This window comes from Tachyglossus aculeatus, chromosome 1, assembly GCF_015852505.1.
Source record: "Tachyglossus aculeatus isolate mTacAcu1 chromosome 1, mTacAcu1.pri, whole genome shotgun sequence".
Lineage (NCBI taxonomy): Eukaryota > Metazoa > Chordata > Mammalia > Monotremata > Tachyglossidae > Tachyglossus > Tachyglossus aculeatus.
In genome coordinates this window covers 155142943-155155077 of record NC_052066.1, presented here as the reverse complement: position 1 = coordinate 155155077, position 12135 = coordinate 155142943, and the positions used below count along the sequence as shown (strand labels likewise).

The 12135-nt window shown below is 51.5% G+C and overlaps 1 protein-coding gene across 1 annotated transcript; it reads right to left on the bottom strand.

Moving 5' to 3' along the window:
• Positions 1 to 4555: 4555 nt before the first annotated feature.
• Positions 4556 to 12068, bottom strand: LOC119931321 (corticosteroid-binding globulin-like). Its single transcript, XM_038749899.1, has 5 exons — positions 11891 to 12068; positions 9969 to 10589; positions 8016 to 8289; positions 6585 to 6732; positions 4556 to 4996 (listed from the first exon to the last, which is right to left on the bottom strand). The coding sequence occupies exons 2-5, from the start codon at positions 10570 to 10572 to the stop codon at positions 4721 to 4723; spliced, it is 1302 nt and encodes a 433-aa protein (XP_038605827.1). The 5' UTR covers positions 10573 to 10589; positions 11891 to 12068; the 3' UTR covers positions 4556 to 4720.
• Positions 12069 to 12135: the final 67 nt, after the last annotated feature.

The following is a 12135-nucleotide window of genomic DNA, read 5'->3' as shown; positions in this document are numbered from 1 at the left end:
AGAGAAGGCTGATGCAGTAGTCCAGACGGGATAGGATGAGAGCTTGAATGAGCAGGGTAGCGGTATGGATGGAGAGGGAAGGGCGGATCTTCGCAATCCAACCTTGGCTTCACAGACTCCGTCCTCTCCTAGTTCTCCTCATCTCTCCACTCGTTCATTCTCAGTCTCTTTTGCAGACTCCTCCTCCCCCTCCCATCCCCTTACTGCGGGGGTTCCTCAAGGTTCAGTTCTCGGTCCCCTTCTGTTTTCAATTTAAACTCACTCCCTTGGTGATCTCATTCGCTCCCACGGCTTCAACTATCATCTCTACGCTGATGACACCCAGATCTACGTCTCTGCCCCTGCTCTCTCTCCCTCCCTCCAGGCTCGCATCTCCTCCTGCCTTCAGGACATCTCCATCTGGATGTCTGCCCACCACCTAAAACTCAACATGTCCAAGACTGAACTCCTTGTCTTCCCTCCCAAACCTTGCCCTCTCCCTGACTTTCCCATCACTGTTGATGGCACTACCATCCTTCCCGTCTCACAAGCCATCCTCGACTCCGCTCTCTCGTTCCCCCCTCACATCCAAGCCATCACCAAAACCTGCCGATCTCACCTCCGCAACATGGCCAAGATCCTCCCTTTCCTCTCCATCCAAACTGCCACCCTACTCGTTCACGCTCTCATCCTATCCCATCTGGATTACTGTATCAGCCTCCTCTCCAATCTCCCATCCTCCTGTCTCTCCCCACTTCAATCCATACTTCACGCCGCTGCCCAGATTGTCTTTGTCCAGAAACGCTCTGGGCATGTTACTCACCTCCTCAAAAATCTCTAGTGGCTACCAATCAACCTACGCATCAGGCAGAAACTTCTCACCCTGGGCTTCAAGGCTGTCCAACACCTCGCCCCCTCCTACCTCACCTCCCTTCTCTCCTTCTACAGCCCAGCCCGCACCCTCCGCTCCTCTGCCACTAACCTCCTCACCGTGCCTCATTCTCGCCTGTTCAGCTGTCGACCCCCGGCCCACGTCCTCCCCCTGGCCTGGAATGCCCTCTCTCCGCACATCCGCCAAGCTAGCTCTCTTCCTCCCTTCAAAGTCTTACTGAGAGCTCACCTCCTCTAGGAGGCCTTCCCAGACTGAGCCCCCTCCTTCCTCTCCCCTCCATCCCCTCTCCATCCCCCTGCCTTACCTCCTTCCCTTCCCCACAACACCTGCATATATGTATATATGTTTGTACCTATTTATTACTTTATTTATTTATTTTACTTGTACATATTTATTCTACTTATTTTATTTTGTTAATATGTTTTGTTTTGTTCTCTGTCTCCCCCTTCTAGACTGTAAGCTCACTGTTGGGTAGGGACCATCTGTATATGTTGCCAACTTGAACTTCCCAAGCGCTTAGTACAGTGCTCTGCACACAGTAAGCGCTCAATAAAACTACTGAATGAATCCCAGTCCTCCTATCGCACCACACCTTCCTCTCTGCCCTAAGCGACATATCAGGCCGACTTTGTCCACTTCAAGCTTATCCTTGCATGCTTTAACACTGCCTTCTCCTCTGCCCGGAAAAATTATTTCTCCATCCTGATCGACACCAATACCCATCACTCTTGCCAGTTGCCCCAGGAATTTAACTCCCTCCTCAAACCCCTGTCCTCCCCACCTCTCCCATCCCTTCCCCCTATTATTCTGGCCACCTATGTTATTGAGAAAATTGGCAGTATCAGATGTGATCTCCCTAAAATCTTCCCTATCTCTCCCCGTCCTGCTCCTTCTTCAAAACTCTCATCTTTCCAAGCAGTATCTATCAAAATCCACCCCTCCACCAGCGCTCCTGACCCCATTCCTTCTCACCTTATCAAAACACTTGCTCGCTCCCTTCTTCAGCTGTTTGCTCTGCAATGGCTTCTTCTTCTCTAGTTTCAAACATTCTCATCTCTCCCCATCCTAAAGAACCCCTCCCGTGACCCCACGGCTCCCTCCAATTATCACCCGATCACCCTCCTACCATTCCTCTCCAAACTCCTTGAGCGAGTTGTCTACATCCACTGTTTAAATTTCTTCTCCAGTTCTCTCCTTGATCCCTTCTAATCTGTCCCCTTCATTCCACAGATACCAACTTCTCAAAGGTTACAAATGATCTCTTTCTTGCCAAATCCAACAGCTTCTACTCCATAATAATAATAATAATGGCATTTATTAAGGGCTTACTATGTGCAAAGCACTGTTCTATGTGCTGGGGAGGTTACAAGCTGATCAGGTTGTCCCACGGAGGGGGTTCACAGTCTTAATCCCCATTTTACAGGGGAGGTAACTGAGGCCCAGAGAAGTTGAGTGACTTGCCCAAAGTCACACAGCTGACCTCCTTGATCTCTCAGCCACCTTCGACACTGTGGAAAACTTTTTCCAGCCTCACCTTCACTGACCATGTCCTCTCCTGGTTCTCCTATCTCTCTGGCTGCTCGTACTCAGTCTCCTTCACAGGCTCCACCTCTGCCTCCCACACTTTAACTGTGAATGTTCCCCAGTTCTCGATCCCTTCTATTCCCCATCTACACCCACTCCATTGGGGAACTCATCCACTTCCATGGCTTCAACTACCACCTTTATGTGGATGATTGCCAAATCTATATCTCTAGCCCTGATCTCTCTCCCTTTCTGCACTCTTGCATTTCCTCCTGCCTTCAAGACACCTTTACTTGGTTGTTCCACCATCACCTCGAACTTAACATGCCCCAAACAGAACTTTGTTTCTTCCCACCCAAACCCTGTTCTTCCCCAGACTTAGACACTGCAGGTGGGAAGAGACACTGTAGACTCTAGACAACACTACCATCCCTTTCTCATAAACCCATAACCTTGGCATTAGCCTTGACTCCCCTCTCTCATTCAACCCATATATTGAACCCAGCACAAATACCCATTCAACCCCCCACAATACCGATTCAACCTTCACGGCATCACTAAAATCCACCCTTTCCTCTCCATTGACACCGCTATCATGTTAATCCAAGCACTCATCCTATCTTGCCTTGATGATTGTATCAGCCTTCTTGCTGACCTCCCTGCCTCCTGTCTCTCCCCACTGCAGTCCATACTTCACTCTACTCACCAGATCATTTTTCTACAAAAACGTTCAATCCCTGTTTCCCCACTTCTCAAGAACCTCCAGTGGTTGCCCATCCACCTCTGCACCAAACAAAAACTCCTCACCATTGGCTTTAAAGTACTCAATCACCTTGCCCCTTCTTAACTTACCTTGTTACTCTTCTACTGCAACCCAGTCCACACACTGTGTTCCACTCATTCCAACCTATTCACTGTAACTTGATTTCACCTATCTTGCCTCCAAACTCTCACTGATGTGCTGCCTCTAGCCTGGAATGCCCTCCTTTTTCATATCTGACAAACTATTATTTACCACCTTTTCAAAGCCTTACTGAAGGCACATCACAACTCCTCCAAGGAGTCTTCCCTGACTTAGCTCTTCCCTGACTAAGCCCTCATTGCCTCTTTTCCCATTCCCTTCAGCATTGCCCTGACTTTATTCACCACGTCCCTGTCCCCTAACCTCACAACTCCTAAGTACACATCTGTAATTTATTCATATTAATGTCTCTCTCCCGCTGTAGACTGTAAGCTCATTGTGGGTAGGGAATGTGTCTGTTATACTGTTATGTTGTACTCTCCCTAGAGCTTAGTACAGTGTCCTGCACATATTAAGCAGTCAATAAATGCGATTGATTGATTCCATTCCCAGCCACGAACCAGGAATCCCTAGGCCCTGAGGTGACCCCTCCCCAACACCAAACTGTCTCACATACATTTAGTCAGTCCCTACCTCAAAGAAAGACAAAAAAGCACATGAGAGGACCTTCGAGCCTGTGGGGAGGCTGGCAGGGTCACCAACAGCTGCTATTTACTGGAGCGACGGGGTCTTTCACAAAACCCGGACTTTGACTCTCCAAAACCTCTTCAACACTTTCAAATGAGAAAGCCTCTGGAGAGAATTCTGGAGAACTCGAAGGAAGCCTCTTCAATGGCCCACAGGTGTTTCCATGAACATTCAGCAGCAACAAAGGGAGTAGATGCTAACCCGAATGGATTGGATACATGGACCGGAAAGGAGAGAACAGTAGACCAGAGGAGGATACCATGGGAAGATGGAATGGGCCTGGAGCTGGCTGCGGTAACGTAGGCATAGGCCACTGAGGGAGGGGAACAGGCAGTGCTTGTGTAAGGGCAGAGGGAAGAGAGCCCGCTCAAATGCGAGGGAAGATTCCTACTAGTGGATAATGTTGATGAGGTTCCCACCCTCCTCAGCCTATGGCCTTGTACCTCGCCCCCCCCCCCCCCCCCCCCCCCGCCACCCACGCCAACACCGACCCTGGTCATCCTCCCAGCTGACTGACACCCACCCTACTGTCACCCACCCTCCTCTCGTCTAACAGGGAGTGAGTCCCAGGGGACAGGGTCCCGTTCCCTGCAAGATCAGTTCCACTGCATTTCTGGCCTCCTCTGACTAGTTCAAGATCAACCGCCTGAGGAAACGCCACGTGAAAAGACTTTGGTCTGACATGGTAGATTTATTTAGAAAGAGATGTCCCAATTCCTCTAACAGCTTGGCCGCTGGGATTGTTGGGGAGAGTAGCCGAGGGAGACAGAGAATGTTGAGCGGGGTCACGGCTGTGAGGCAGAGATCTTTCTGGATCAGAGGAGTCATACCCCATCTTAGGGGTCCTTCTGACCTCCATGGAGAGCTGGATTGACAACCTTTAACCAGAATAGTGTGGTGTAGGCACGTCCATGAAAGACAGCCATGAGGAAGGGCCTGTTGAAGAGGATGGGTGACTGAAAGGTCATCGTTGTCCCCTCAGAGTGGATGGGAAAGGAGCAGTGGGATGGGGCTGGCAGTGGGTGTGCTGGCCCTGAGGACACCACTATGCCCGTGGACCCTGCAGCTATGAGGCCATCTTCCTTCATCTCCAGTGTGGCACTGTGCCTCACCTATGAGAGAAACGGCCAGATAGACCATTGTGACCACCATGGAGATTGGCCAGTCCAATGGAGGAAAAACACGATTTTTGTCCAACGGTGTCAGCAAGTACATGCTATTTATTAAGCTCTTACTGGGTGTAGAGCACCGGACTAAGCATTTGGGAGAGGGCAACATAACAATATAACAGAATTCCCTGACCACTATGAGCTTACAGTCTAAAGGGAAAGACAATACTGGTAGGACTCAAACCCCCAGATTTTGCATGGCAACCACCATGTACAAGTCCCATGTGCTAACTACTGCATCACAAACCCAGGTACTGTGGGACGGGTGGGTAGCAGTTGGCAGAGCCACTGGGATCTCCCAGGCAATAGGGGTGAGCTCACCAGAACACAGATCCTTAGGAGTCACTGAGGGGCTGCTTGCCTGAATCTGATGTCAGAATCTCCTTGGCAGGAAGGCCTAGAGTTGATATCCAGCATGCCATGACCCCGGACTGCTCGAAGCCTGGGGTCACCCTCTATCTTTCCCGGGGCCCTGAGATCTGAACGTAATCATCCCATACCCTAGAGATGTTTCTCAGCTCCACAGCTTTCTGTCGGCCAAGTAGGTGATCTTTAAGGGGCCTAAGAATCATATTCTAGGGGTCATAATCAGACTAATCCCCAAAACACCTCACCTGACATCTAATGATGCTGTGAAGTCCCTTGGGGAAGAAGGGGTTGTTCCTTTAGAGAAAGGTCAGGTCAGAGGAGAAAGATTCCGCCCGTGAGTGTCAACCCATGACCCCAGATGTTTTTGGAGTAACTATACATATCGTCAGAATCACCATGGCAGCAATAGTGATTCACGTGCCAGGCATGTGAGTTCCTGCCCCCGCAAAGTCTCCTTCCCTCACCATAACATTCTTCTTCCTCCTGTTTGGCCCCTGGTCACAAAACTCTTGATGGACATGATCAGACCTTGTGGGCACGAGCTTCTCCCCTTAATTTCCCAATGTCTTCCCTCCCCTGCTCTGCACTCTTTGGCAATTATTGGAGTGGTTCCCACCCACTCTTCAAGTCTACCGGACCCTCCCTGCCAGGCCATCATTCCCTTGGCCTGATTGGATTCACCCATCTGAAACCCATGACCACCTTGCCTCCAACTCTTCCAATCTGTCCTCACATTCCAGGCCTCAGACCTCAACTCACAGCAAAACTGTTGCAATTTGACATAGCAGATCAAAACTCTTTTAAGGACAGGGCTCGGTGTCATGTTCTGCACACTGCGGGTGCTCGCTGGATACATGCCATCTCCTGAGAGATATACAGTTGTCCAGGGGTTCCATGTCAGCCAGGAGATTGTCACTTCCTGGAACAGGCTCTGGGTCTCTGCTCAAGAGCATCTGACCACAGAGACATCCATTACCTACCCTAGGCTCGAGGCTCCTAGTTCCTGAAAGTACCCCACATCCCTCCCCAGACCATGGGATCATCCCCCCACTCCCCAATCCCTCTCCCGTTAGGCAGCTGTGAGGTTGGGAGGCCATTGTGAAGACCCTTGAACATCACTGTGGTAATTATTTGAGTGGATGCCCAAACATGATCTGCTCACCTTGGAGACAGCCACACCTGACTGGTTGGTGAGACTGGAGAGGTCAGCCCGCTGGGTGAAGAGGTCCTCAACTCCCATGTCAGAGAGGATCTCCTCCAGATCAGAGGTGGCTGACAGAGAGAACTTGGGGATATACAGCTCCAGGTCCCTAAAGGGAGATCCGACAACAAGAAACAGACACTAATGCTATCATGTGTCTTGGCATAGAGTGAGTGCCCAGGTGGACATGGGATCATCAGATTGGACATGGTCCCCATTGTGCTGGAGGTCGGCATGTGCCGTGAGGATTTCCCACTACCCTTCCCACTCAATGCCTGCCGTGCCTTCATTCCTCCATGGATGAAGCCCGAGTTCCCATGAACCGGTCAGGTCCACATGTTAGAGGGAAGTCAGGGCTGTCAGTCTGATCATTAGATGGGAAGAGGGCCTGATGGGAAGAGGGACTTTCAGGAGATGGAGGATCTGGTCACCTCTGGCCAATGGATCGAAGGAAGAAGGGCCTTTGGCAGTTGTGGGGGAGGGTTAGGGCAGACATAGGTCTGGATGCATGACCCAGCCCCACATGCCTGGCAGTAGAGTCCTGCGCCCATCCTTCATCTTGGTGCCACCCCTATTCCCTTGCCTTCTCCCAATTCTGAGACCCGATCCCAAAGCTTACCCCACTGACCCCGGGTGCACACACTGACGGCAGCCAGAACCCTCCTATAGGCCTGTTCCACAGTCTCAGATTCCCACACCATCTGATAGTTGCCGGCCTCCGCCCCCATCTTCACCCCTTTTCTCTGTCTATGGCTTCCCACACTGGTCACCACACTCCCACCCCAACCTGGGGCACTGAACCCCTTAATCTATTTGGATTTTGGGAGAATCCATCTGTCCTCCATCTCCCACACTAGAATGGAAGCTTTGTCAGGGCAGGGATTGGATCTTTGCATAATGAAAATAATAATAATAATAATAATAATAATAATAATGATATTTGTTAAATGCTTATTTTATGCCAGACACCCTACTAAGTGCCGGGTGATACAAGGAAATCGAGTTGGACACAGTCCCCCTCCCTGAAGTAACTGAGACATATAGAAGTGAAGTTGTTTGCCCACGGTCACACAACAGATAAGCGGTAAAGCCATGATTAAAACCCAGGACCCTCTGATTCCCAGGCCCATGCTCTATCCATTACACCGACATGAGCCTCCATAGTTGTGATAGACTATCCCTGGGGAGGTGCCCCCTACAACAGGGCCGGCCAAGAGCCCAGGAAGATGCTGTCGCCTGACCCCAGACTGCGGTGGGGGCCCAGGTCCCACCTACCCAGCACAGCAATGATGGAGCAGAGACCCCAGGGCCCCGGATCTGGGAACGTGCGTCAAATGCTCCAAACCCTGATCCTCTGGTCCACCTCAGAGAGTGATGCATTGTGTAGATTACCTCTGAACACGGTTGTAAAGCCACTTGAGAAGGAGCTCTCCACTCATAGCCTCTTCTACCTGCTTCATCTTCCCTTCGTCGGGAAGGATGAAATTAACGCCGGATGAGCCGATGAATTTCTTTTGGACCACTGTGCAGGCCACCCCCTCATCACGGTAGGCGTAAAACGGACCCTTCTGGTACATGACAGGGGCCTTGACAACTGTACTGTCATCCACAAAGAAGTCCATCTCCTCTATGGTCTGACTGGCATTAAAGGGGAGTTCCCACTGGGCTGGTGGAGAGAAAAGATGAGATGCCCGGGCTGAACTCTCGACGTGTCCGGCGAAGGGGAAAGAAGCCCCCCCCCCCCCCCCCCCCACCCACCATGGTCACCTCCTATGCCCATGCTACAACATGAGTGTGTAACTCTGGGAAGATCAGCCTGAATGGGAGACAGACAAGGAGATGAAGAAACATCAGGGTGGGGAACTGCCTTTTGGAGGACGGCAGCCATGGCCAAATGGCCACATATGGGGCCCAGACAATGAATCCAGGAAGGTGGAGATTGGAAGACGGGACCTGTCCCAAAGATACAGCACCTGTCTCGAAGATATGGGAGAGGACCATGAGTGGGGTATAAGACCAGACCCCTCATGATGTCAGAGACATTTACTAGTTAGAATTCTTGCTCATACAGGAAAGACCTGGCCAGAACCTGGCTCAGTGGGGTTTGTGAAGGGTGGTGACATTTCCACTTTAGAGGATGTCAGACTCATTTGTGTCCAGAGTCCTGGTTGACCAAGAGATACGGTTGGGTTTCGTGATCATTTGGACAGCCCCTAGGATGTCAGGTCCTGGGCAAATTTTAAAATGAATCCTGGCATTCACCCTTGGTTCTGTGGTCCTGTCCAGCCCTGCCCTCTCCCTCCCCCGGAGGACCCCCATCGACCTTGCTCCATGGTGGGAGTCCCAGGGTACAGACCCCTTCTCTCTCAGGAGATGGGCTGCCACAGAGTCTCTCACAGGGCTCAACTTGGAGTCGACAATGACCCTCTGGGAGTGGGAGAAGCTGAGAATACTATTTGCATGTTTAACTGTGATCCTTCCCTGATGAGAAGCGAGAAGGTAGTCAGGTCAACTGTGAACCCCGTCCTGGACAATGCTTGTTCTCAAATGGGGATTTGACACCAATTCTTCCTCCCTCTGAGACAGATGACCAAACCGAGGCCCTGAGAAATCAAGTACCTCATCTGAGGCTATGTGGTGGGTGAGCAACAAGATAGGGATTTGAACCCAGGTTCCTCGAATCCCAGAACCATGCTCCAGCCACAGGTCCAGTTGTGGAGGAGCCCTCTCTGGCCCACCCTGTCCTCTGTTCCCAAACACCCGTAGACTTTGTAGTGCCACCCTGGGTAATTATACTTTTATCTCTGATGGGGGAGAGAGAGAGGAGCTCCTCGTGGGCAGGGACAAGTCTCTCACCATTCCAGAGCCACCAATACTTCACCATCTCTGAACTCAGGTCCCACAGTGCTCCTATCCCTTACACACTGGCTGGAGCTTTCCAAAATCCTGGGTCTCCATGAAAGCACTCCAGTCCCTTGTCAGTCTGCAGGGCTGGGTTCTGGGCCCCAGGTCAAAGGCATTGTGACCCAGGCTGCAGTGTGCCAGGGGGAGCTGTGAGGAGAGGGGCGAGATCCCCCAGAGAAATGGGTGGCTGGTCACTTGTGACCCTCGAGTCAGAGAAACAGCAGGTAGAGAAGGGAGGGGAGGCTTTCTTACCTCAGGGAGAGCACGTCTGCTGAGACATGGAGGGAGACCCACCCACCTCCCTTAACAAACACTCCTGGCCATCACAGGGTAGGGGAACAGGACATCTGACCACAGTGGTGTCACTCGGCCACCCTGCTGGCCTCGTCATCCCCTCGGCCACCCACCCCCATCAGAGCCCATCCAGAATGGGGCTCTCACCTTCGATGAATGGGGTGCTCACGAGGACCGGCCAGGTAAAATTCTCCAGCCTGGGGATCGCATCCTTAATCCTGTCAAGTGTCTGCTCCTTGATGTATTCGTCTATTTGATGCTTTGCCTCCTCAGGGTCCAGGAAGTCTGCATAAATGATCTTGGATCCAAATACATCAGCAGCCTCATCTATGAAATCTGGTGATGGCAATGCACCAGGGGCAACGAACAGAGCACTCCCTATCTTCGTGTTCGGCAACCCACCTGGCAAGTTGAGGTTGATTTCTATGCACCGGTAGCCCCCGAGGATCTCGTCCTCTGATATCTCCTTGAGATCGAATTGCAGGCCCTCCAAGATCTGTGTCTGGGTGTTGGATCGGGCCCCGAGGAAGAGGGTAGCGAAGGCGGACGAGATGCCCACTGGTGAGTAAAGTATGTTGTGGTTCTGGGATTTGGAAGTCAGCCGGTGGTACAGCTTGAACACGAAATTGACATTGGATGGGGCGATGTCGTGACAGGGAGAGCTACAGGAGATGACAGCGGCCCCGAAGACCAGGCAGAGAATGACCCACAACCCAACGGATGTCGGCCGGAAGCAGAGGGGATACTGCATCCTGCTTATACCCGGTCCTGTGAGAAATCAGGGAATGGGGGGGATGAAACTGCATCAGCGACCACCCACCAGTCGGGGGGCTTGTGCCTCAGACAAGGGTATCTGACGGGGCATGGGAGACTCTATCCCATGTGCAGCTGTGAACACTCAAGGTTGGCACAGAACCTCCAAACACGGCCCAGCTCAGTTTTCCTTTCGGAGCTACACCACAGAGTGGAAGGCCATCTCAGAACCCAACTACTGGGCAGAAGGCAGCTTTCAGGGGCATTCTTTCATTCATTCATCCAATCATATTTATTGAGTGCTTACTGTGAGCAGAGTATTGCATTAAGTGCTTGGAAAGTACAAATCGGCAACAGAGATGATTCCTACCGAACAACGAGCTCACAGTCTAAAAAGGAGAGACTGATGACAAAACAAAATAAGTAGACAGGTGTCAATACATCAGAATAGATAAATAGAATTATAGCTATATGCACATCATCAATAAAATAGAGTAATAAATATGTACAAATCTACACAAGTGCTTTAGGGAGGTGAAGAGGGCAGGGCAGACGGAGGGACTGGGGGTGATGGGGAAGGGAGGAGGAGCAGAGGAAAAAAGGGGGGCTCAGTCTGGGAAGGTCTCCTGGAGGAGGTGAGCTCTCAGTAGGGCTTTGAGGGAGGAAGAAAGCTAAGCTAGTTTGGTGGATGTGTGAAGGGAGGGCATTCCAGGCCAGGGGTAGGACATGGGCCGGGAGTCGATGGTGGGACAGGCGAGAATGAGGCACAGTGATGAGGTTAGCGGCAGAGGAGCAGAGTGTGCGGGCTGGGCTGTAGGAGATTAAGGAGGTGAGGTAGGAGTGGGCAAGGTGATGGAGAGCTTTGAACCCAATAGTGAGGAGTTTTTGCTTCATGCAAAGGTTGATAGGCAACCACTGGAGATTTTTGAGGAAGGGAGTGAACGGTCATCTGGACATGGAGCCATCGTCAGCTGGTCTCCATTCCGGGCATTTCTGTGCAGAGACCCAGACAAGATGCTCAACAAGATTATGGCAACACTATCACATCCTCCTCAAGGGTGGGGAACATGCTTATTGATTCTAATCATTGTGACCATTCAAGTGCCAATTGCATTTCATTGTTCTCCCCAACTTCCCACTGACTGTCAGTTATGCACCCTTCAGCTCTCGTGTCCCTGCACCCAAGGACTGGGACCACACACGCCTAGGGGTTGAAGAAGGCCAGAAGAAGAGTGCTCCATCATGGAAGGCACCATGAAAGCATGGGCATGCCATGGGCAGAGCCGCTTCAACATGGAACTGACAGTCCTACATACCTCTTCAGATGGAAAGAAACCGTGTGGGAACTGGGGTCGAAGAAACACGATGCCTGATGGTGACTCTTCGATGCCGGAGGTCTCCCACTGCCCACCTGCAGAGTCAGTCGGCTGAGATGCAGATGGTTGTGATGCCACACCCGGGCACGTCGGAGGGACACGTCTCAGCTAGCATCCGAGGAAGGCTTTGCCAGCCTCACCGCCATCCACTATTTATCCCAAAGGCTGTTGTGCAACAGTGTGTT